The sequence below is a fragment of the Antechinus flavipes genome, chromosome 4 (genome assembly GCF_016432865.1).
Source record: "Antechinus flavipes isolate AdamAnt ecotype Samford, QLD, Australia chromosome 4, AdamAnt_v2, whole genome shotgun sequence".
Taxonomy (NCBI): domain Eukaryota; kingdom Metazoa; phylum Chordata; class Mammalia; order Dasyuromorphia; family Dasyuridae; genus Antechinus; species Antechinus flavipes.
In genome coordinates, this window is record NC_067401.1 from 51,168,156 (window position 1) to 51,195,789 (window position 27,634).

Here is a 27,634-nt window from a genome sequence, read left to right on the forward strand (position 1 = left end):
GTGTGGGTATTCCTTCTGCTCACAGACATGACAACCTCTCTATGCCTGTCCTGTGGGATTCTTGTCCATATTTTCCTGAAACAGTTTAACAGAGTAATCACCAATAAAAGAGGCCTTTCTATTTTCTTTTTAATATTTTGTGAACATTGATATTGCATATGGGATATCTATCTGATCTCTCTCCAGCTTGTTTTCTGATCAGACACTTCCACTTGGAAAATCTCTACCAATAGAGATGGACTATAGAGATGTGCAACCTAGAGAGTAGTCCCTGATCCCTCAGTCACTAGGTTTCATTGGTTAGATTGGAATGTGACTCTTCCTGATTCCGAGGCCAGATCTCTGCCAACCATGCCAATCTGCCACTCCTTGTCTTGTATGCCACTTTTTAAGGAGAGCTTTGAGAGTAGTATTCTATAGTTAAATCAATACTCTCTCTCTCTCTCTAGGATTTGGTGAAGATGGGACTCCACCTATTCACTGACCATATTGTTTTCTATATACTCCATTCTTGTGTACAATTAAATTTATTTCTGAATTCTCTATTCTATTCCATTTTTATTGAATTTCTATGCAACAGTTCTTTGAAATACATTATGCAACATATAAAATATAATATACACTATATAATAGCTATACATTTTCTCTAGGGATCTCTATTTTTATATAGCACCTTATGGTTCTAATGAAGAGTTCTATAATGGTACCAAAATAGCACAGACCTAAAGCTGGAAGAGGCTCTAAGAGACCATTGGAGCCAAGAGAGGTCAAAATTCTTGTCCAAAGTCATCTATTTTAATGTAAAATTAAAATTACGTAAACAAATGCCCTGGCCATTCTTAATTCAGTTTAAAAAAAAATCTACTCCTAGATATTCTTGTCCTGATTTCCATACAGGGGAGTGAGCCTAGGCTGAGGCCTTGCTGGGCATATTCAGCATGATAAGAACTAAAGGATTCACAAGAGGGCTGTGTAGAGGTAAATTTGTTCATTAAAGAGAAGAGGCGAGAGTGGCTAATGAAGGGGAGATGGCCTGGGAGAGAACTAAAGGGTCAAGACACCAGAGGTCATAGAGAGGACATTCTGGAAGGCAGAAGGAAGGGTGAAAAGTTACTAGGTTAGGATTGGATAAAGGGATCTTGGAATTCCTGAATGTGGAGATGTCGCATTTTTAGGTGATAAAAGGATCGAGGGTCTATGTATTTTTGTGTGTGGCTGAGGATGGGTGGAAGAGTGGCTCATGGAAGATAAGTTGAGTAACTGAGTGTTAGAATATTATAGAGAGAATCAACATATACGTTGGAGTTCCCTAGTATGAGAGCAAGAATTAAGGAGGAGAGAAAAATTCTAAGTCAGATATTGAACTGCTTGAGGAAGGAAGGGGATCTGTAGACAGCAACCAGAGGAATGACTGGGAGGTAGATATGAATAGCATGAATCTCAAAGGAAAAGAAGTTCCTGACTAAAGGAGGAAGGCGAAAGGCCTGGAAGTGCCAATGGCGTGCAAGGAGCATTCCAACTCATCCACCTCAACTAAGTGAGCTGAGGAGGATGAGAGAAGGTACAGCCAGAGTGAAAGGGACCCAGGGAGGCTATGTCATCAGGAGGAAGTCAAGTTTCAGAAAGAGTTAGTACGCAGAAGGACTGGATGAGGAAGACTCAAAATAAATGGAAATCTGTTGCCTAAGGAACAGACATTTCCAAAGGGCACAGTGAAAGGGCTAGCAGAGTTGGGATGAGAAGGTTGAGGGGGATGGGAATGAAGTATCAGGTGGTAGAGAATATGGAATAAGGTTTAGATGATGATCTACAAAATATAACTTTAAAGAGTGCTTATGCTGAATGGTATAGTCTGTATCTATTCATTGATAATATACTGCCTTAGTGATATTTCTTTCACTGCTTTTTGTATATTTAACTTTTCTGATATCCATGTGGATCTTATCTCTATCCTAAGTTCCCTGGGGAGGATCCCCTCTCAGTCTACTGTGATCTATCTTTTTCAATAAATACCTTAAGATCTTGCATATAATAGGCACTCTTTAATTGATCTCTTTTTTTTCCCTAACACTTTCCCCAAGCTTTCACACCAGGATAGCACATTCCACATAGGGAAGCAGTAATTATCAACAGGAGTTTACTTTAATGTTGGTAATTTACTATTCATTTAGTAAATGTATCTGGATTGTTTAAAGAGAGACTTTAAAAAGTAAAGCATGATCCACAGACATCCCTTTCTGGGGTCAGTATGCAGTGGCAGATGCTTTCTAAGCTACTGTTTAACTTAAGAACAAAAATATAATAAAATCCCAATAATAATAGTCTATTGAATAACGTTTACAATAGATTAAGTGCTATATGGTACTTTTGAAATGGTGAATTCAACCCAAATTTCTTCTCATGACTACACTAGCTAAAGGTCTGAAACAACATGGTTGCTGGAGGCAAGGAATTAGATTGTAGCACTCTAGAGCTACAGTCAGTTAGACTTGAGTTCAAAGCATACCTCAATAATAACTTCATGAGGTAAAGTCATTGTACTTCTCTTAATCTATATATTTACAATAGGGATAACAACAGCACCTCCCTCCTCAAAGGGTTTTTGTGATATTCAAATGAAACTTTATAATGAAATGTTTTGTAAATCTTGTAAAATGTTTTGTAAACCTGATAGTTCTATCTACCTAAATGCTAGTTATTATTATTGTTATTTTTATTAAGGGTTCACAGAATCAGTAAGAATACCTAATGGAATGGAAAGGTGAACATATGTGTAAATATGCTCTTAACAGGTCAGAATCCTAGGATTCAGAGTTAGGATTCACTTGAAAGATCATCTAGTTGAACCTTATCTTATCATGAAATTCCTTTATTTTTCTTTCTGGTGAGGTCTGGTAAATAACCAAAGGCCGAGCTTGCCACTCTTTAAGGAGAAGTTAGGATTTCTAAGAATGATTCTGCCACAAGAGTTCCTCTCCCTCATTTTTTGTCCTCACAGAAAATATTCTTGAAAGTATAATAGAAGACAGTCAGGATCTACAATTTGATTATTTGATAAATATTTACCTACTATGCAACTTTTTAGAAACACTCATAAAAAAATAAATTTGATATACAAGCAGACTGTTTAAGAGAAGGTGAGTGATCAGCATGAACACTGATTTGTACTTTTCCCCCAAAGTAAAATAAATGACTAAAGATTCACAGAGACAACTATAGGATCTCAAATCAAATAAATACCCCATATTTTAAAAAAGAAAACTATTACCCACAAAATTTTACAAGCAAAATAAATTCTGTAGAGTTCTGGAAAGTATTTTAGGAATAGTTGGTTTATGGGTACACAGTATTTGAGATCATCCTTACAGCAAGGAATGAGGAAAATAGCCTATGCTTATATAACCATTTTCTAAACCATTATATCAAAGTTTAGGGCAAAACTAAACACAATTTACTTGATCAGAAATTTCAAAGTCGAGTTCCTTACATATATAAGGAAAAGGAAGGAAAAGGCTAACCCTGGAAGTGGGTGGGTTGTAGTGGATAAATAAGATTATCAGCAGTTTAATGAATCACAGGAAACACCACAAAGTTGATTGTGGGTACAGATACAAGAAGGGGAAAACAACCAAATAACTCAAACAATTAAGTTCAGTATTAATGAATATCAGCCCATTAATTTAGACAATGTCTAATATTTGGAGTAATAATTTTTGAAATATCTTCAACAGAAATAATCAAGTCGATTTATTTAAATAGTGTAGAAGCCAGTCTCATTGGAGCTGGAAAATACTCTAGAGCCAATGTAGCCCAATTTGTTCCAAAACAAGAATCTTCTCTATTGTACCAAACAAATGGCCATATAGACTGCTTAGAAATCTACAGTTGGGAAAGACCAGTATTACCTTAAGCATCCCATTCAATTTTTGGATCCTTAAAGACTAAATCCCAGTATTCAATCAGCTCTAGTGGCTCCCTATCACTCTCAGAAACAAATAAAATTTCCATCCAAAGTCCTTTACAACATGGTGATACCTCCTCCTTTTGCAATCTTCCCCACCCCATGTACTCTGAGATACAGTGACATTGGTTTCCTTGCTGTTTCTTACACAATACATTATATTTCTGGATTCTAAGCATTTATAATGACCATCCCTTATGACTGGAATTCTCTCCCTTTTCATGTGTGCCTCCTGGTTTCCTTTCTACCTTCTACAAGAAGTCTTTCCTGATCCTCTTTAACTCGTGTCTTCCCTTTGTTGATTAAATCCAATTTATTTGTCCTGTATAAATTTTGTCTATACTTAGTTGTTTGGATGGGGTGAGCCCCATTTGACTGTCTTGAGAACAGAGACTGTCTCTTGCCTTTCTTTATAATCCAAGGGCTTAGGCACAGTGCCAGTCACATAGCAAATACTTAATAAATGCTGACTATTGACTAGTATTTTCATACTCTCTCCAATAATAATTTCTATTTTTGGTTATTCTTATGAATTTGCTGAATGTGAGGTAAAACATTAGAATTGTTTCAATTTGCATTTTTCATTAATGATGTATGGCCATCTTTTGTATAGCTTATTATAGTTTGCAATTCTTCTTTTGAGAACTTTTTATTCATATCCTCTGGCTGACTTTCTATGGAAAATGGCTCTTGGCCTTATATTTTGTTAATCCTTTAAAAATCTTGGATATCAGATGCTTATCAAAGATATGATACAGACTTTTATTCCCTTTGCTGAATTTCCCTTTTTATCCTTAATTGCATCAATCCTATTTGTGCAAAAGTTTTTCAATTCAATGTAATCAAAACAATTTATTTTGTCTTTTATTATGTCTATATAGTGTTTGGAGATCTCCCCCTAGCCACAGCTATAAAAGAAACCTGATCTCCTAATCTAATTTTTTTTTTTTTAAATAATGTGGTCTTTTATATTCAGGTTGTATATTCACTGAGCTTATTGTGGTACAAAGCTTTTGGTCTAAACTTAATTCCTGCCAAATTGTTCTCATTTTCTCATCAATTCTTTAAAACAGGGAGTGTTTTCCCAAGATATTCCTCAGGTTTATCAAGCATTAGTTTATTGAGCTGGATTGTTTCTGATTCTTGCTTCTCTCTCTGTTCCACAGATCTATTTTCCCACTAATTTTTTTTTCTATTTTAATCAATATATTTTTACAATTCTCACTTACCATATATATCTGACCAGCTTCCTTTATTCAAGGAGTCAATCCTTGTAACAAAGAATAAAAAAAAAGATAATAAAAACAGTATCCTGAAGCTAACCAAGCCATCAACTGGGACAGATAATATTCAATAATCCCTATAGTTCTCTACTCATTCAATGAAGGAAGGGAAGTTCATTTTCTTCTTTTCAGGGCTAATCTTGGTCATGAGATTATTATTATTTTTATTATACTGGCTCAGTCCAAAAGTAAGCAAAAGAAAAATGTTATTTCAGCTATCTCAACACTATGAACTTGGATAAACTGAACTTGACTAATGCCACCATTAACTATAATCACAATAATAGTGATAATAACACCAACTACTGGCATTTATAGTGATTTAAAATTTACAGGGCACTTAACATACATTATTTAATTAAATGACTGCATTAGATGGTCTCTGGATTCCCTTCCAGCTGTAGGTTGATGATGCCATGAGGTAGTTCCTACAAATATCTCTTCTCGATGAGCAAACATTTAGAGATGAAGAGACTTACTTAATTCAAGAGCTGGAACATGTTGGAGGCAAGAACTCTGGCTTTCCTGACTCTAAATCCATCACTATCCATTTTGCTAGGTTGACTTTCGGTCTAAATAATCCCTGTCTTAGATTTTCCTCAACTTTATAGCAAAAAAGAGAACCAATCTATCTGTGAATATGTGCTGGACTTCAGATAAGGATAAAGAGGAAGAATTAGGGGTGGAACAGAAGAGAAATTAGGAAAATTTGGTATTCTCTCTTTTCCATGAAGTAGTTGCAACACAGTTAAGGAAATTAGTTTTAATAAAGGCAAGGATAGGAACAAAAGGATGAAGGGTCTCTTAAAACGTTGATTCTTGCCCAGGCATTTGTAGTATTATGAAAAAGATTTCCATTGGTGTTTGACGGTATGGTATGCAGCCCCTATTGTACATCTTCAATAGTTCATGTAGGAGTTAAAAGTACTAATGACAAGGATAAATGAGGTTGCCAGAGGGAAAGGGATCAGGAACTGGCAAGGAAATTTCTGTATGGAAAAGAGCCAGTAGTTATCTTTCTGGGAAGCATCTAAGGAAAAAAATAGTGCTTGAAGATTCTGTGAAAGCCAGTGCAGAAAGGACCCAAAAGGGAAAAAAAAAAAAAAAACCCAAAACATACATATATAACTAAATATATAAAAAACTAGATGTAAGACACATAAAATTGAGATAGGTGCCAAAAAAAAGCTAAAATCTTGGAAGCAATATCTTAATTTAAACTCACTATTTGAAATCCAGATAAATGAAGAGAAAAATAAATAATTATAATATTATGGTATTTTCATCTGAAGATCATAAGGCAATCTTTACAAGTAATTTAGTAATTGGGGGGATGACCACATCTCAATTTGATAGAACAAGACACTAAGGTAAGGAATTATAAGGTCATTATTTGCAAGGCAAACAGTATGGTCTTTGATTTTGAGGATGAATGCAGACATAATGAACCAAGCCACATATCCAGCTTTTTGGCATCAGCACACTACAACTGTTGAAAGAAAGACAAAACAGAAATTTCCTGCCTGAAGAACAAATTGTTCTTTCTTGGATTTGGTAGTAAAAAGTGTCATCACTGATTCTGAATGATCAACAATAAAAGAAATAGTTATCAAGTATGTCAGTGCTGGATTTGAAACGAGGATCTGATGGTTTGGAATCACTGCTCTCTGTTTATACAATTGGTATGACCCTCTGCAAGCCACTGAATCTATCTGGGCCTCAATTTCTACATTTGTAAAAATGACCTCCATAAAAAGTGACCAGATGACCTCTATGGTCCTCTAAATCTACAGTCTCCATTTATCTATGTATATCTAAGACATTAAGCTTCACCACATTCGAGTACCAGACACTAAGAAAAAAAAAAAAAAAAAAAAAGGAAGAAAAACAAATAAACTGTGAGTCTGCAAATTTTTATGAAGATTTTAAAGTTATACCATCATCAATCTAGGAAAGACAATCTGGGAAAGGCTCCCAGGATGGTGAAGGGACCAAAAACCAAGTAATATATCAAAAAGGATAAATCTGTTGTATTTAACTATCAACAAAAATTCAGATTTCTGGCATGAATAAATCAGGAGGGAAATCTGAAAACACATACTAATTTGTCCTATAGCTTTTGCCCTTTAATCAACAATTGCTATTAAGCTAAATCTAGGACGGGTAGGCAGACATAGTGTAACCATCTCCTACTCCTGACTCACACTGCCTGGGCAAATTACTTAACTTTTCAGCATCCCAGGCAATTTTCTAAGATTCATTTAGAGATGAGCTGCTAACCTGCATTGTTGGAGGAGTTTCTAAGAGTGATAAAATTACAGGTCTGGAACAAAAAAAAACAAAAAAAACTCCTGCCTAATTTCAGTAATAAAAAGCTAGGATCAGAATAACTGAATCCTACAAATGGGGGGAAAAACCCTCAGAGGCTATCTAGTTTAACTCTTGCCTGGAAGACAAATTTCTACAATAAAGGTTCTTAACTTGGCATCCCTGAATTTGTTTCTTTAAAATTTTTTAAAATAACTATTTCAATATAAATGATTTCCTTTGAAATTCTATGTATTTCATTTCTTCATTTAAAACATTCTTTTGAAAGAAGGAATCCAGAGACTTCCCTAGTCTACCAAAGATGTCCAAAACCCTCAAAAATTTTAAGAACTTCTAGATAACAACAGTATCTCCTACTGAGAGTCATTTACACTTTCAGTGACAGGATAGTCATTAACTATCTCATGCAGCACAATCCATTGTTGAACAAGATCTAACTGTTTACAAAGTCTTTTCCACAATTAACTAAAATAGGTTTCTCTAACTTTTACCCATTGGTCTTGTTTTCTCCTGTGGAGCAATGGAAAAGGAAAAGCTATCTCTTACAAAATAACAGTCCAAATATTGGAGGCTTCTATCATGTCTCATTATCCTCTTCTACAACCTAAACACTCCCAGTTCTTTTAGGCAACACTTAGATAACAGCTTGAATTCTGATCCCTTCACCATCCTGGGAGCCCTCTTCTGTTGCTCCATTGATAGTTTTGGCTAATCAATGTCTTTAAATGTATCCATAGAATGGAATACTAAAATAGTGTGGGACCAACAACTTCCTTGTTTTAACATTTTGTTGTTATTCAGTCATATCCAACTTTTTGTGACCCCGTTTGGGATTTTCTTGGCAAAGATACTAGAGTGGCTTGGCATTTTCTTCTTCAGTTCGTTTTGCAGATGAGGAAACTGGCAAACAAATTTAAATGACTTGTCCAGGTTGACACAAGTAGTGTTTATGGCCAAATTTGAACTCAGGAAGAGTTCCTAATTTCTGGTTTCAAGTCTTGTACTCTATTCACTCACTGTACCACCTAGTTGCTTTATCCTTCTATTAATGTATGGTTTAAAATCACAATGATCTTTTTGGCAGTGTCAGCATACTCTTGACTCATATCAAGTTTTCTGTCAACTATTAACTATCCCTCTCACTCTCTTCTCATCTGATTCACATGAAACCCTGTCTAACCACCTCTTTCCCATTCTATAATCAAGTTTAAAAAAAAAATGAATCCAGAGTTTCCTTAATATTTACACACTTTAAAGTTCATTACTTGGAGATGATTTTATGAGGAAGAAAAATACATTTAAGTAAGATGAAGGAAATTATGGAAAGAGAAACCAAACTAACAATGGCAGAAGTATTTAGAAGGGTTCTCTGCCTTTGTGTGATAATAAAACCCTCTTTATTTTCTATTTCATAGTTGCTCAAGCATATACTCTAACTGGCCTGCTTTGTTCAATCTGCATCAGTGATGACTGAAAGTCTGTTTTGAAAGAGAATAATTTAGCTTTTCTGTATGTATGGAAATTTCTATTGGGAAGTTGTGAGACATTTAGCTATTGGAGTAGGGAAGAATCAAGGATAAACAGACAAAGTACCTTTCTACTGAGGGAAAACTCGTGTTTCCTTGGAAGTGCTAAGTAAGGCCTTTTCTATGCTGAATATTTCCTACACATGAATACTCTGGCTTATTTTTCTAAATGCCCCTTTTCACTAAAAGGTTTAGGCAATAACATAAGGCATTTCCTCTTGTCCTCCAAACCATCCTCAACAACTGGCTTTACTGAAACATGATGGAAGGTTTTACTGGCTAGGATTTTTGAAGCAACCTTAGCTTTCCTTTATAATTCTTTTCTTTATGGGGTGATGGAGACAAGGAGTTGGAAGTAATCTCTGAGTAAGCCTAAATCACAAGACTAAAACATGTCAGGAAGATATAAGTCAAAAGAGGAAATGAGAAGAAGAGGAATAAAACATTTCCCCTTTTAAACTGTTTTAGTTTCCAACTGAATAAGTGAAACAAAACTCCCCACTAGCATGATCCACACAGCTTCTCTTCAATTTTTGGAGAACTGTATGTTCTTTAAATACCTATCATTCTGCAAATCAAGCTTCTCTTTTCTTTCCCAACAGACTTTAGAAAGACAGAACTACCAGGCAGATATCAGTTAAATAAAGGATTTGCTTACTCTCTTGGCACCTTTACTCCCTGTGAGTCCCTGCTCCCTTCCCCTCCCCTCTGTAACAATTTGTGATATAAATCATCTAAATAATGGCAAATACCAGACTTTGTTATCAAGGATTTCACAGCACACACAAATTCTTGAACTATAAGATATGAGTATTAAACTTGGCTTGTTTGGAGAGATACTGGCAGCTGATCTGCATCCAGAAATAATAAAAATTCATAAACACAAATAAAATCCTACTAGGAAGTCCACTACTTATTAAATACCTGATTTACAAGTGACTTGTATATCTAAAAGTTGTTTCCTCTTCTGATGTCGTCTGCTTCCCTTTCCCCAAAAGTCCTTCCATTTTCCTGGGTTGCTAGAGTCTTCCAAGACTCCTGACTGTATAACAGACTTGATTTCTTGGCATTTTCAAGTATCTTTACTTCCCATCTGTTCCCCCAACTTCCAGGAAGCTGCCAGCTGACCTCCCCAAATGTTCATTCTCATTACCAAGAACCCTAACCCTAAGGAAGCCAGGCCTATCTGAGATGGAGGGAGGAAAGAAAAAAATGTTCTTACTATTGCTAGTTGGAACTCAGAATGCATTTCTCCTATAGACAATATAAACAGTGGTTAGGCTCTACAATTTTGCTGTTATTGGTTAAATAACCCCATTTGATTTACTCTTAAGAAGTTAACCTTTATAAAACTGTCTGTGGCAAAATATGAGTTCTAAACCAGCCAACTTACAAAGAAACTGCTAAAATCTTCCTGTAACTCTATCCAATATTGAAATTGTTTTTTTGTAATGTAGTTTGGTTATAAAGATTACTCTGTTGGAAATACCCTGTAAGATCTGGAGAAAATATAGCTTGTGCCTATAGTAACATTTTCAACTGGCAAGAAAGCGTTGAGTTTGGAGTTAAAGAGGATGCTGCTTCAAGTTCTGAATCAGTTCCTAACTGCCTCTGTGGCCTTGGGTAAATAATTTAACCACTCAGCTCTGCATCTGTGAATATCGGGGTTGGAGCAGGCCTCTCAGGTTCTTTTTAGCTTTAATTTTAAGATCTTATGACTTAACTCTTTTCTTCCAAACCTCTGGATCTTCTCATGTGTCATTTTGTCTGCAAGCTCAGGTAAATTTGGGTAAAATTACCAGGATAGCATTTAGTTGTCTGAGAAGAAAATGATACTTTCAACTTGATGGCGGAATAAACCACACCATAAAGAACCCAGCTGTAGCTCAGGTTAGCTTTACTGTCCCTCTCATGATAGAAATACCATTTAATTGGACCTGAAAAACCATTGCTGTACAGGATTATTTTTTTGACAGGATTTTCTACAATCAGATCAATGTAACTATGTTACTGTGGGCCATATTCTGGAAAATGAAAATGGTCTATTATACAGAAAACCTTTACTATAATGGGATTTTGTTAGAATTTACAAGATGTTAGAGACTATAGCCACCTTCTCTCTCTTCAATAAAAGGCTGCTGATGAAGGAACAAGTTCAATGAAACAAATATAACATACATTTTCTGGAAGAAATATTCAGGTAGTCAATAGCACCCTTTTTCCAATCTTCCCATATATACATAATCCTATCATCACTACCACATACGAGGTACAGGCAGTCTGTAAAATATAGACTTGTTTTTAGAGGCAAATAAATTTCACTTTTAGATTTTTAAAGAAAATATTATTTTTTACATTTTGGATTCTATGTTCCTGTTTTTGGAAATGAAAATAGTGATTAGTTTAAGAACAGTGACATGCCAGCCTCTATAGGGTAAAAATAGCTTTAGTTTATTTTGAAGACTTTTAGTCAAGTCATCTTTCAAAGTATCACATAAAGACCAAGCATTCAATTTAGTTAAATTGTGTAAACATTACTAAATATTGCTTGTGTTTGACAGGGAACAAGAGCAGCAAAATGTACAAGAGACATAGTGTGTTAAAAGGTGTTTTGTCTCCCATGGTTTTTGTGATTATACAATTTTATGTTTAGAAAGGCTCAGAATAGAATATCTGATGTAAAATTAGAAATAAGACAAAAGTTTTAAGGTTTAGAAAGCATTTTCCTTTTAACTCTGTGAGGAATGTAGTACACAGATTACCCTTCTTATTTTTACAAATCAGGAAAACAAGGTTTAGTGAGTTGAAATGAGCTGTCAGTCGGGTCTCTTGAATCTCAGAGATTCTGCATTCTTTCCACCACACCATCTTTCCAAGCCCTCCTTGTACTGATGATGCTCAGAATAACATGCTGGAAAAAAAAATAGCATTTCCTAAGCAAGAAGTCAGTATATTTTGATCAATGCTGACCAATTATTAAGTATTATAAAAAAATCATCATTAAGAGTTCTGGGTTGGATGGAACTTTAGTGGTCATCCTACTCTATTTTCACTCAGTGTAACACTTCTTTTTACAGTCTCTCTGATAGGAGGATTCTGCCAGAAGTTCACCATGGGACTTTGGGCAATGATAATAAAAACAACTTATTAAGCTACTATTATTTTAAATTTTACAAAGTGTTTTCCTCATAGCATCTGTGTGACAAATGATAGTATATAGTGCTATTATCTCCATTTATCAAATGATGAAACAGACTTAGGTGACACACCTATATACACACAATTTCACAAGATAGTCTCATTCAACAGATATACAACCTTTGTTCTTATCTTGTACATGCTTATCAATATGAACCCAACTAGTATCCAATAAAATGTCAGTTCCTCAGGGACAGGGGAGGGATGCTGCTGAATTTTCAGCCTCAGCCAAGTACCTGGTACACAGCAGGTATTTAGTAAATGCTTGTCAAATAAATTAGTAAGTGATGGATCAGGGCCTTGAGGTCAAACCTTTGATTCACATCTTGTATTCTTTTTCCTTTAAACAATTCTTTTCCTATTATAGTTTCTAAGCCTCAGGTTTCTCATTTGAAAAACTTAAGGGCTGTATTAGATGAACACTAGGATCCTCTCTTTTGTTGCTGTAACATTCTAGGATTCCAGGTTTATTTGTTTTTTTAAACTCAATTTAAGAAGTTTCATTCATTCAGTATAAAAACCAGCCCTTTACATTATTCATCTTAGAGATATATTATTTTAACCAAATATATATATATATATATATATATATATATAATGCTTGCCTTCTTTTCTGATGGAAACTATACATTATAAAAATGAAACAGTGAGATTTAAGCTGTTGAAATCATCTTAAAAGCAAAATAGGATCTATAATTTATTTTTATACTTTCATGTTTAACAAAATATTTTGGCAAACGACATTGGAAAAATACTCTTAAATAACTACAATTGAATGTCTTAGTTATTTCAGTAAGATCCTATTTTGCTTTTAAGATGATTTCAACAGCTTTAATCTCACTGTTTCATTTTTATAATGTATAGTTTCCATCAGAAAAGAAGGCAGGCATTATATATATATATATATATATACACACACACATATATATTTTTGGTTAAAATAATATTATATCTCTAAGATGAATAATGTAAAGGGCTGGTTTTTATACTGAATGAATGAAACCTCTTAAAATGAGTTTTAAAAAACAAATAAACCTGGAATCCTAGAATGTTACAGCAACAAAAGAGAGGATCCTAGTGTTCATCTAATACAGCCCTTAAGTTTTTCAAATGAGAAACCTGAGGCTTAGAAACTATAATAGGAAAAGAATTGTTTAAAGGAAAAAGAATACAAGATGTGAATCAAAGGTTTGACCTCAAGGCCCTGATCCATCACTTACTAATTTATTTGACAAGCATTTACTAAATACCGTATATACTCGAGTATTTTTTGGGCAGAAAATCCCCTCCTCGGCTTATACTCTAGTCACTAGATAAAACATGTGTAAATATCCCTTTGAATGCCCCCCTGCTGTGTAGTATACAGCTCGAGTGCCGACTGTGATACTACAGGGCCGGCCATTGCTACGGTGATGCGGCTGTTCCTGTAGTATCACAGTTGGTAACCGGACTGTATATTAATGCTGGCAACTGCTCTACATACGTATACTGGCACCCGCTCTCCTCCTCTGCGGACACCGGTGCGCTACCTAAACCTACTGATATAATAAGTTTTCCCAGATTTCTGGGTTAAAATTAGGGGCCTCGGCTTATATTTGGGTCGGCTTATACTCGAGTATATACGGTACTTGCTGTGTACCAGGTACTTGGCTGAGGCTGAAAATTCAGCAGCATCCCTCCCCTATCCCTGAGGAACTGACATTTTATTGGATACTAGTTGGGTTCATGTTGATAAGCACGTACAAGATAAGAATAAAGGTTGTATATCTGTTGAATGAGACTATCTTGTGAAATTGTGTGTATATAGGTGTGTCACCTAAGTGTTTCATCATTTGATAAATGGAGATAATAGCACTATATACTATCATTTGTCACACAGATGCTATGAAGAAAACACTTTGTAAAATTTAAAATAATAGTAGCTTAATAAGTTGTTTTTATTATCATTGCCCAAAGTCCCATGGTGAACTTCTGGCAGAATCCTCCTATCAGAGAGACTGTAAAAAGAAGTGTTACACTGAGTGAAAATAGAGTAGGATGACCACTAAAGTTCCATCCAACCCAGAACTCTTAATAATGATTCTTTTAAAATCCTTACTAATTGGTCAGCATTGATCAAAATATGCTGACTTCTTGCTTAGGAAATGCTATTTTTTTTTTCAGCATGTTATTCTGAGCATCATCAGTACAAGGAGGGCTTGGAAAGATGGTGTGGTGGAAAGGATGCAGAATCTCTGAGATTCAAGAGACCCGACTGACAGCTCATTTCAACTCACTAAACTTTGTTTTCCTGATTTGTAAAAATAAGAAGGGTAATCTGTGTACTACATTCCTCATAGAATTAAAAGGAAAATACTTTCTAAACCTTAAAACTTTTATCTTATTTCTAATTTTATATCAGATATCCTCTAAAATTACAATTATAGAATTGAGGAATATAAAGAATATCTAAAAATAATGAGTAATGACAAAATTTTAAGATACATTATTATTAGTTGAAAATTTTTCTGCCTGAGAACCAATTTCTGCTTCAGTTTTAATCATAAACGTTCTGCTTCTCAAATATTTTCCAACTTTGCAATGAAGCATTTTTGAAATTTATTTTCTTCAAAGAAACATAACAGCCTTCATAAGAAGTCTGTGTGACTGTCAACATGAACGCCAAACCAATCATGTGGCATAGAGTCACTCTTCTAGAAACAAGTGGCAAAATGCAGCTGGAAGACCCACTACATTGTAGCATCTGCTCTTGGAAAAGCCAGTTGGGAAAGGAAAGAGGTTCAAATTCTCTGGTAGGCAATACAAAGGAAGAAAAAAAATTCTACTGAAAAAGCTTTTTTACTGTCCTTAGAATTTCCTGTTTTTTAAGAAGAAAAAAATCTATTGTAACATCTGTTTCATGGCCACAGACTGCATTCAACTCTAAACCAGCGTTCTTAATCTCTCTCTTTCTCTCTCTCTCACACACAAACTACATTTATGTTTATTTGCTTTTGATAACAAGGAAGGCTGCAGAGGGAATGATGGGTGAACTCAAATCTACTACCAATGTAAGACAACTCCAAGTACTTGTCCTTCTAATGAAGAACAGAGTATTATGTTGCTTCTATTATTGTACATCTACTTGGAAGTTTGATAAATGAAGGAACTCTATAGATAAGTATGTATATATGCACATGTATAGGTTTTTTCCCCCCTATTTTTTGAGCCTGCACATATGATTTTATCTGTGTGGAGAACTCCTGGATAGGAAAACTTCTTCCATCACTGCAGATCAGCAACTCGTCTGTATCTTATGAGTATAATAAGGTTACCTGGGAGGTTGGCTTGCCCAACCTATTGATTCGAAGGCTGGTTCTTTATACACTTGTATCAAAAATTCTTGAAGGAAAATTCTTGCCATAAAATTCATATTTTTAAAAATGTTTCCTTATAGAGGGTAGGAATGACAAATGCCACATTCAGTAAAAATCTGGGAACTGTGGTGAAATATTTCTGACTCCACTAGCAGCTGCCTAACTGTTCAAAAATACTTTGATAACAAAGCAAAAACCTGTATCATTTCAGAGAGTAGACATCTTGGATAAAGCTGTGATACTACCAGATCTATGCCTGGGGACAATGCTCATGAATAGAAAAGAATATCTCTCCAGATTCTTTTGTTCCAATGACTATATTTGTAAGTTTCTTGAGTGAATGTGTCTGGAACAATTTCTGAAAAATTTTTGTGTTATCCTGGAAAGAACACTAGGGTTGGGACAGAAGACTTGGAGTTATATCTTGGCCACTTACTTCTTGTGTGACCCTGGTTGAAGGATTTATTGTTTTGTGTTTAAATTAGTAAGTGATGAATCGGGGCCTTGAGCTCAAACCTTTGACTCACATCTCATGTTCTTTTTTCCTGTCCCCAATTTGTTTCCTATTAATGTTCTAAGACTCAGGTTTCTCATCTAAAAAACTGAAGGGCTGAATTAGATGAGTACTAGGATCCTCTCTTCTGTTGCTATAACATTTTAGGATTTCAGGTAATTTGTTTTTTTAAAAAGCATCTGTAAAATGGGAGTACTATTACTTCTACTACCTCTAAATTTTGCAAGCTGCAAGGTGAAAGGTCAGCTAGCCTCACTATCCAACAAGGCACAGTGAATCAACAATTACTACAACAGGCAAGTTTCCTGCTGTCAAACAAAGAGTATATAGTCTCCTTTGTACTGTCTCAAAAATCTGAAATACTTATTTTGGATTCTAATTAAATAAACATAGCAGCATATATTATTTTGATACTGATTTCTTGAATTGTTAAACATGTTCACACTCACTCATTTTAACATTTTTATCTAATTCCTTATTATTATTTTTTTAATATTACCTATCTTCTCTTTTAGAATCTTTGTAAGAGCCAGCTTTTGATCAAAAGCAACAATGTTTTGACTTAAAGGAGGATAATTAATGCTTGTATTATTGCTAATGCATCAGAAAAAAGGAATTTAGGGCTATGTTAATTAATATCATCTCAAAGATTGCAATATTTTCTATCTATTGTTAAAGAATCAAATCAAGAGAATTTTTCTTGCATGATTTGGTAACTGGTATGGAGGCCACTTTGTATACTCCAAGTGGTTCTGCATCACAGTTTTAAGGAGCAAAAAAAATCTAATACATGATCAAGGCAGGTACAAAGAAATTATTTAACATGATTTTTATAAACTGTTAAGTACACTTGCTCCTCCTAACTTCAAAATAACACTGATTTCTTGGAAATTTTTTCATCTTTCTGCAAAGCATATGCCAGTCTACAGTAGAAATTTGTTAGGTTTAGTAAGATTTAATACAGCAAGTTAAAGGTATCTTTTTTTTTTTTTTTTTTTTTGGGAGCAGCCTTCTGCTCCATTTCTTGCAAAACAGAATAACACTTCTTTATAAGAAAAATGCCAAACAGTTCAATTATGGATATAAAACCTATAGCCAATGGAACAGTTAAGATTTTGACAATGAGAAAAATTATGGACTTTTCTCTATTTCCTAAGTTTCATTCAAAGAAAGCTGCCAAAGCAGTGATGATTGCAACAGACGAGTAAGAACATTTTTGTCCTACCTTGAAGAGAAAAAGAACATAGCTGTAGGGGTTAGGGAAGGAGGGTAGATGAGATCCCCCAGGAATCTGGGGAAATGAATGAAGCCTTTTTCAAATGGAACTTTGTAGTTAGGGTTCTACTTGCATGCTGTGGTAACTTCATAGACTGCCTCTGGTAAATTCAAGCCTTCCCAATGTGGCTCATTATTCATCTAGAATCAACAGAACAGTCTGGTCTCTAACAGTAGTTTTCTTCAGAGTTGGAAGACAACTGAGGAATAGATTCCACACTTGGAAAAATCAGGTTGAAATTAAGGAGGAAAAAATAAATCCCATGGTCTCCTCATGTAAGAAAAAGTAGTCATAGATATGTAGGATGAAGAAAGATTTTTAGCAAGTAATCTTCATATAGGAATGAAAGAGAATGTCAAAAAAGAAATCAAAGAGTAAAGAACCACAAAGATTCTAGAGAAGTTCAACAAAAAATGGACTGAGGAATAAACATGGCAAAAAATTGTAAGTCAGCTCTCATTTCAACTCAAAGAATCTGAGATGGCAGTTGTCTTTCTGCCGAGATTGAAATTTAGAATCCAGTTGTTCATTGTTTTATCTAATAATAGTGTTTCAAGATGGGCCCCTTCTGTAAAGCTATTCATTTCACCTCTAGTGAATACAGTTTAAGCCTGGGAAGATAAAGTTATCAGTTCCAGGCAGCAAGTGAAGACTAAATACACCACTTGGGTGCACTACTGAATGTTATCTTGGAGCAAAATGTTCTCTTAATTATAGCTACGGCTTCTCTAGTTGTTCTATCAACTTGTTAGAAGTTGTCTACAGTAAATGAAACTAAATTCATGTACTTCACTCTCTATGCCCTGTAAATTTTGGAAAAACATTCATAATAAGCAACTTAGCTTATTAAAATAACATCAGAATCAGAAGATGGAGAATGGCACAACATATAAGAACAGGCTATGAAACTTAATATTTCATAAAGTCTTGAAGAGCAGGCATTGAAAGTAGACAAATACACTCTTATTTGCCATGGCTTTTTAGGTTGTTACCATGAGAATCGTTTTAATAAAAGCAAACTCATCCTTTATATTGCCAAGTGAAGATAGGCTACAACTTAAGGAGACTGCCATGGAAAAGTTCATTTGTAACTTAGTTGTTTGAAATAAGATTTCAGTTTTGCAACAGAAATAATGTTATAAATGCCGTGGTTACATTGCCAAGCCAGATTACATAAACCTACTTAATATGTAATTGTACTTGAATTGTACTCGAACTTACCCATTTTCTATAGCAATATATTTTAATGGAAAATAAGTAAATAAGCCCCAATTTAGACTTGGACTGGGAGAAGAGGGGTGGGAGAAAAGGAACAGGAACCTCTGCTATAGTGCTCATTTGGAAATTCCCCAAGCTCCAAGTCACTAGTGCTGGCTCCTGATACTGAACAGCAGCTCCAGCAGGACAGAATTTGAGAAATGGGACATGGGAGATAAAAACTTAACTCCCTTCATCCCTTTTTCCTTTAAGTCACTGCTGATCCCACTTATTAACTATGTTCCAGTGGAGGAAAAACAGTGTGGGTGGAGGAATGTGGGAGGACTGGGAGGGCCTCAGAGAAACGGGTGGGATGGCATCAGGTGGCAGTGACCTGGAGGTAGGTAGTGATCTGGGATGAGGGGGCCCAGAGGGAAGCAGAGAAGGATAGCTGTGTCCTGAGCTGCCTTTCTAAATAAAGCTTTGGCCAGGTATCAGTGAATCAGAGACACTGATTAAGTGCCCATTGGGCACAGAGCACTTTGTGAGGTTGTGTGTGTGTGTGTCTGTGTGTCTGTGTGTGTGTGGGGAGAGGGCAGGAAATGGGAGGGGAAGGGAGATACAAAGAGAATAGCAGGTTGTATGCTTGCCCTTGCTACGTGGGCTGGAAGGGTTGTACCACCTAAATGAGTTCATTTTACTGGTGAAGAAACCCAGGCCAGAGTTGGAGGAGGACTTGCCTCAAACTAAATAGCCTGGGAGAGCTGGGCCCTACCTGATATGACATGTAGGCAGAATACAGAAAGGAAACCAGTTCTCCTGACTCAGTGCTCTTCCTAATAGATACAGGATGTAGTTGATAATGAACATCTAAGGGGAAGGAGGACCAGTTCAAATAATGGGGGCAGCTGGTGATGCAGAGAGAGCGTGCCAGGCCTGGGTCAGGAACAACTGAACTCAAATCAACCTTGGACTCTCAGCTAGCAGCATGACCTAGGACAAATAATTTTAACTGCTATTTATATCAGTTTTCTCATCTGTAAAATGGAGACAATGGCAGCTCCTCCTCCTCAAGGTTGTTATGAAGATCAAAAAGAATGGCATGGATCAAAATGAAAACTCATCAATATAATTCAAAGTGAAGTCATAGGAACATGACTGAATGAACATAGAGGCAGAGAAGGAAAAGAAACACCAATTTTTAAAAATTGATTAATTACTTTAAAAAAAGTGCTAACAATTAAAAGATTGCTGCATGAACTTGTACAGAAATGAAACTAAGATGAATTACTATAAAAACAATTATACAAATAAATATGAAAATAAAGAGGGAGCAATGTTTTACAATAATTAGCAACACTGAAAGGCATCTAATTGCCACTGAAATTGCTCAGAATCACTATTAAGCTTTTAGACTTGCAATAATAACTGCCTATAGGCATTTCCATTCAATCTCAAAAGCCATAAATTAATAACTCACTCCAAATATTTCAGAATACAAGTATAGAAATGGGATTTTATTTTTTTTAATCAGACTTATAATTTTAGCGTAATCTAGGAAAGGATTAGATGATCATGGCTAAACTGTAATCCTTAATCCTAAAGCATCCAGTGTGGGAGGTTAAGGAAAAACAACACCACTGTTTGGGACATGGTCTCATACTGCGTGACCAGTGCTTCTTACTCAGGCAAGAGAGAGAGTGGTTCATGTTACTGTAAAGGATTTGTGCAAGGATAGTGAGATGTGAATATATGTGAAAGATTTCCACTTAATAAGACTATAAAGGAATTTTTTGTTATATTAAAAATAACTGTAGCATTGTGACAATCTGACTTTTATAGAGCTTTTAATAGTAACATAAAGATCCAAGTCATTACAAATTTCTCATGATTGAGAACTGGGAAGGGAATGCTAGATTTCGAGTCAAAGGCCCAGGTTCAAATGCTATCACTGCTATGTAACCTATACCTATGTGACCTTGGGCAAGTCGGGTGACCTCCCCTCCAGTTTTCTCCAATTTAAAACAAGGAACACTGGCTCAGATGCCCTTTCCTGGTCTGAGTCTGGAGAATCTGGAATCCAAGTTCAGGAGAATCTTGGACTACATATCTAGCCCCTTCTCCTAATGTTGAACTGAAATGTATTTCTACTATAACAATGCTACCAAAGAACTGGGATTCAATAACCAGTGTTTGTATGACTCAAGAAAGCAAACTCTACAACTACCGTTGTGCTTGTGGCACAACGGATAAAAGGCTGGACCTGGAGAAAGAAGGAGCTGGAATTTACCAGTCCTTGGGCAATAAATTTCACCTCTGTCTACCTCAGTTTCCTTAACTGTAAGATGGGAATATTTTTATACCTACCTGGCCAGGGCGTCTTTGAAATAAAGGAGATAAACATTTAAGTCAAATGGCAAACACTTACAAAGCACTTAACACAGCGCCTGGCACAAGATAGGTGCTTAATGATGCTTGTTGCCTCCTCTTCTCCCTCTGTAAAGGACACTGGTAGAGGAAAGCTTAATAAACTAGGAAGTGTCTGTCTTTAGCATTTCTATCTTATTTCCCTTTTTCGACTTTTCCTTGACTTATTTCTTCTTATCCATTTGCCTATGGGTAATTGAAGTCTTCTACTTACTAGTATATAAACATAGCTCAGAAAATATGTAATACTCACTGACAGGACATAAATGATTAACAACAGACTAAGATATTATCTCCTCCCAGGTGGAGAGACCTTTTTAGTAGGGATCAAATTTTAAATAAAAGAATGAAGCTCTAGGGCAGAATTTCAAAAATTATCATTGAGTAGGAAAAGGAATGGGTGGGATGATGAGAGGCATTTCTTGGGTCCCATCCCAGAAATGGTCATGTGTCCTCCTTTCCCCACCACTCACTTCACTGGGGGCTCTGCAACATGCAAATATTTGGCCTAAGTAGATCACTACACTGGACCAGCGAGGAAAAATCCCTTCAGTGCTCAAATCATACCTTTAAAGCTTCAATAACAAGATCCCTTGCTTCTAATTCGCCTTCTAGAATGCTGAAGAGAGTCAGGAGCTCCGGCTTGCTGAGTTTTTCCAGATTCATCCTGAATGCCTGAAATAAAGACAATCAATAGAGTAATCAATAGCATGGTAAAAACAAACAAACCCTAAAAATAACAATGATATAAAGTACTTTAAGGGGGAAAAAGTATATTTAATTTGGAAATAGCAATGAATAGTTTCTGGTTTTAATTAAAGACTTATCCAGATGTACATTTTAGAGGGTCTGGAGATACTAAAGGGAAAATTTCTAGAGGTAATTTTAAGCTTTAAAGACTGTTTCAAGGATGTGAAAACCAGCAAACAGATAGAGAAGGAAACAGATGGGTGGCAATGAGCACCTGGAGAGAGATGGAGAAAAACCTCAAAACAAAGAAGATCTAAAAAGCATCTGATACTGAAGGAGCATGGCTGACAATGAGACTGTTAAAAGAACTTTAAAATCTTCTGGAATCATTGGATTTCCCAACACAAGATGAGACTGTTTCAGTTCTTGAAAACCAGCAGGAATCACTGGATTCCTTGAGATGAAAAAATGTTGATAAAACTATTGCAGGACTTCAAAACTTGCAGGAATTATTGGATTCCTGGCACATGAACTAATGGACAATAGATTCCTTTTGGACTATTTCTAGGATTTATGGACATGTATAAATTCTCATTTTGATTCATGTTATTTGTTACATCACTACTAGCCTGTGTTATATTGCTATGTGCGTATGTAATTTATGTAATTATATGTAAAATCTCCCGTACTTATGTATACCTGTTTCAAGTGAGCCCCTTCAGAAACCTGCTAATCTGATTTGATTTCCCGTTTCCTTTGGTGTTTTCATCTCCCTTCCTGAGAAGTCAGGGAGGGTGTGACCACCTTCTTTTTATGGTGTTTTCATTCCCTTTTTTGAGCAGTCAGAGAAGGCGTGATCACCTTCTTTTTTGGGGTTCTCACCTCCTTGAGAAGTCAGGGAGGTCATAACCACCTTATGTTCTAAATCAAAAGAAAGCAGGAAATGTTAGAATCCTTACAAAGTGTTAATTAATTCACTGGAATTGATAGAAACAATGCTTAAGTTTACACCTTTGAGAGTTCACACATTAGCTCACATGATAGAGTTCACAAGTCCGGAAGATTCACAAGTCAGGAACCCATAACCCCACTCTCAGAGGAGGAGTCAACCTTTGAGTTCACACCTCTAAAAGAGAATATACAAGGAAGAGCCTCAGTCAAGAATCAGTTGAGGAGACAGAGCCAGAAGTCAGTAAAACCAAGATTCAGAGAGAGCTGGAGGCTGAAGCTGGCAGAGGCAAAGGACAAGCTGCAAGAAAGAGCTCTTAGAGGTAAGAGCCTCTAAGAAAGCTAATCAGACTATTTTGAAGGAGACAATAAAAGACTGTATTTTAACAGCTGGCTGCATTTGGGGTGATTATTACTTGGAATTGAAACTAAGGTTGCCTCCAGAAACTCCCAAGAAATCTGCTCCCAGAGAATGATTATATTTTAGAAAAGAAGAACACTACAGATAATGGTCTATTATCTATTAATTATAAGTAGTGTCTGGATATGATGAAACTTGAGTGATGGAAATTGGCTTATAGATGTTAACTGGAGCCAAATTCTCTGACAAAAAACAATCAAGGGGCAGTTAGACGGCACAATAGAGTGTTGGGCCCTAGAGTCTGAGTTCAAATCCAACATAAAACACTTAATACATCCTGGCTGTGTGACCCTAGGCAAGGCTACAACAAAAACCCCAAAACCCAAACAATCAAAAAGCAAAAAAAAAATCCAACCCCAAACAAAACAAAACAAAAAAATCCCTGCCCTTCAGAAGCCTACATTTTTAATGCAGAAGGTACACAAATAGGTACATGAAAGATGCCTTCAAGGCAGAGGAAAGGCAACTTTTAAGAGAAAATGAAAGGCCCCCTACAGAAGGTGGTCTTTGAGCTAAATCTTGAAAGAAGGCAGGATTCTTCTAAGAGGTAGAAATTAGGAAGGAAAGCATTCTAAGCACAGGGTATAGCTAATACAAATATATGGAGATGGGACTTGGAGGGCTATGTGCAAGGAATAGCAGGGAGATCAATAAGATTAGATGATAGAGTCTAGAGGACAGCAGGAGATAAAAAGATAGGCAAAGGAAAAGTTCAGATTGTGAAGAATTTTAAATGCCAAAAAAAGGACTTTACATTTGTTCCTAAAAGTAAAGAGTTACAGAAGTTTACTGAGTAGGGAAATGACATGATCAGATCTTCATTTATTTTGGCAACTGGACTATTATTTGCAATTGGGAGAGACTTAAGAAAGAAGATCAATTATGAGGTTAATGCAATATAACCAGATAAGAGGTAAAGAGGACCTGAATTATGGTTGTGTCTGTGTGCACTAAGAGACAGGAACTGTAATGAGCTGAAATTGAGTTGATGCACTGAGGTCTGAGCACTTATGGCTAATTACCAATTGTCCAATACTCTATTATCATATGCTTGGAGAAAGAATGGTCCTGCCCACTATTCTGTGCAGGTTTGATCTGTTTGGCATATATGGAGATTGAGGCAGGATTTAGAGGGTGGAGTAGGACTAGCGTGGTGGGTTGGAGGGGGAAAAGAAAGAGGAGATTCCTGTGTCCATGCTCTCTCCTCTGGCTTCGAAAAATAATAAAGATTGCTGATCCTGACTCTGGCTGATTTTAAAATATCCAGGATGCTAATGTGGTCATCATATTTGGTGCCCATTGTGGAACCAAGGACCCTATTTTCACTGAAGAAGTCTCAAGTGACCAGGAAATTAGGTGAGTATTTTAATAGACAAACAGGGAACTTACTTTGTTAAGGACTAAACTAGTAATCTTTTCTGGCTGAAATGGGGCAGATATTGGGAAAAGATTCTCCCCTAACCTCACCCCCATCCCCGTCCCGAAGAGGCGCCATAGAAAGCATGCTTAACTTGATCAAGGGACAAGGTTTAATTATAACTTGGGAACAGACTGCTAGACTCTTGGGTACATTAGAACGCACGTCCCCTTGATTCTTAGAGGAAGAACAAATTATGCCAGATAGCTGGAAGCTTGTAGGACAACAACTATGTGGATACTACAATGATAAGGGTCCTCATTCAATTTCAATCGAAGCATTCTATGTATACAACATAATGAAGCATTCTATGTATACAATATAATACAAATTGGCCTTAAAGAATCCTGCAAGTTATAGAAAAAAGAAAAGTTCTAGGAACAGCCAGATGAGGAAGTCTGAGGAAAAAGAGGAAGACAAAGAACAGATTAATGACCATATCTCCACAGGGCATGAAGATTTAAGTGAGGTTCAAGGATGTGGTGACTTTCCATCCCATCAGGAAACTTCAACCCAGCCTATGGAGCAGATAATTGATTTTCCTCCATCAACTCCACCTTCCAGGATGAAGGGAGGAGGAGTAGTGGGAGGGGCAGTGATGCCACTAACACCTCCCCGCCAGCAATCACCCTCTCCTATGAGTAGATTGCAAAAGGCAGTTCTTAAAGCCACTGAGGAAGAGAGGGATATAGGTGATCTGAAACTGGGTATATATCTGGTGATTCAACAGTTTAACTCTTCAGGTCAAGAAAGTAGAAAATACACTCCCTTTGATATAGAAATCCTCAAAGCCCTGAAAATGGCTTGTCCTGGGGCTACACCAGCTTATGTTAAGATGTTATTATTTTATGATGTTATTATGTTAAGATGTTATTTGGCTTATGAAGTCTTAACCCCTAGGGACTGGAAATCTATGGCAAGGACATGCTTAAAACCTGAACAAAACTTGTTGTGGCTTTCTGAATATAGTGAAATCTGTAGGATACAAGCCCCCAAAAATAGTCACAGTGGAATTAATCCTCCAATCACCTGTGATCAACTAAAAGGTGTAGGTTCTTATGCAGACATCGCAGTGCAGATTAATTACTTCATAGCAGCATATGAGCAAATTGCTGTTGCTGCTATTAAAGCATGGGCTTTTCTCCCTGATTAAAACGACAAGGGTGAAGCCTTGACAAAAATAACACAAGGGCCAAATTAACCCTTTGCTGATTTTGTGGGACATCTGCAGACAGCTGTCATACAAACTAATGGTGAAAATGCAGTAACAGACATTTTGATAAGGCAACTTGCTAAAGAAAATACTAATGAGGTTTGCAGAAGAATTATACTAGGACTACGCAAGGATGCTCCTTTAGAGGAGATCATAAGATGCTGTGCCACAGTGGGCACAAATGTCTTTTACAGCCAGGCTATGATGCAGATTTCCCAAGATCCTAACATGGGAAGACAGGATCCCTTCTGGCAAGGGACTTCTAGAGATACTTGTCAATGCTTTCAATGTGGTAAAGTAGGGCATTTGAAAGTTCAATGTTGATATAGAGACAGAATGAGAAAAAATGGGTGGGGGAACAAGATCCAATACCCTATGTCCAAAATGCAACAGAGGTTCCATTGGGTATTAGAATGTAGACTGATTCAGGGAAAGGGGATGAGGGGCCCAGCCTCAGAGCCCAAGACAAAAAACACTTGGGGGATGATGACAACTGATGGTGCATCCAGAGAGTGCCTAGAAGTCTAATACCCAGACATGACCAATCAGCCAGGAAGCCATCTGATGGGAGAAAGGGATTACACCAGGGGTCCTCAAACTATGGCTTGTGGCCAAATGCGGCAGCTGAGGACAATTATCCCCCTCACCCAGGGCTGTGAAGTTTATTTAAAGGCTCACAAAACAAAGTTTTTGTTTTGACTATCGTCCGGCTCTCCAACAGTCTGAGGGAGAGTGAACTGGCCCCCTATTTTAAAAGTTTGAGGACCCCTGGATTATACAATCAATCAGCCAGGAAGCAATCTTATAGGAGAAATGGATTACAATTGGGGAGAATAGAGTTCTATGCAGCTGGTATAACTGAGATACCCTCTGGAGAAGGGAAACCTGTTCCTCTCCAGCCTATGGATCCCTTGCCTCCTGGCACAGTAGGCTTGACCATTTCACCTCCTGAGAGTACGTACAAAACAGTGTCCATCCATACACTGATGTGGGAAACTGAGGAATGTGTAGATAATATCCCAGTCACTAATACAGGTAGACAATGTATGACCTATCACCCAGGAGAAGTAGTAGCATCAGGTTTATTGATACAGACTCCTAATAAGCAATCTGGTGATAGTCGCCCCAGAGTCTGACTCCAAGCAACAAAGTCCAGAAATATACTGGACAGCAGCTGTGACAGCTGACCAACCTATGATCACTATCTATATAAATGGCATAGCATTAGAAAGACTGGTAGACATTGGTGCAGATCTTACAGTCATTAGAGGTGCCAACTGGCCCAGTCACTGGCCAAAGATGAAGACAGACACCTACATGTCTGGTGTAAGAGGATCAATAGCAGCTGAAGTTAGAGCTACCCCTTTGAGATGGAATTTTGAACTTGAAACAGGAGTTTTTATTCTTTTTATGGTTGAAAAAATCCCCATCAATATGTGGGGAAGAGACATTTTACAACAATTAGGGTTAAAAATGAGGACTTTGGTTTTTTAGGCAGGGCTGCTGTTGAAGGCCTGCCAACACTTTCATGTGTTCCTATCCAATGGAAAACTAATCCACCAGTGTGGATAGAATAGTGGCCCTTAGATAGCGATAAAATTCAGGCCTTATTAGATATAAGATTATTATCTTATTAAGATTATCTGTATTAGATAATACAGAGCAACTTGACCAAGGACATTTACAACCTTCTCTAAGTCCTTGGAATTCCCCAGTATTTGTTGTAAGAAAGAAATCTGGAAAATGGAGGAAGTTGATTGATTTAAGAAAGGTAAATGAACAGATGGAAACTATGGGAATACTTCAGCCTGGACTTCCATCTCCTACTCAATTGCCTAGAGAATGGCCTCTTTGGGTTATAGACATTAAGGATTGTTTC

General features: G+C 36.5%; 1 protein-coding gene across 1 annotated transcript in view; it reads right to left on the reverse strand.

The window, feature by feature from the left end:
• The window catches only part of CTTNBP2NL (CTTNBP2 N-terminal like), a 78,228-nt gene that overhangs the window by 19,480 nt on the left and 31,114 nt on the right, over positions 1–27,634 (reverse strand). The window contains exon 2 of the mRNA XM_051993023.1: positions 21,634–21,741. Within this exon, the coding sequence (XP_051848983.1) occupies positions 21,634–21,732 (99 nt within the window). The 5' untranslated portion in view covers positions 21,733–21,741. The remainder of the gene's footprint in view (positions 1–21,633; positions 21,742–27,634) is intronic.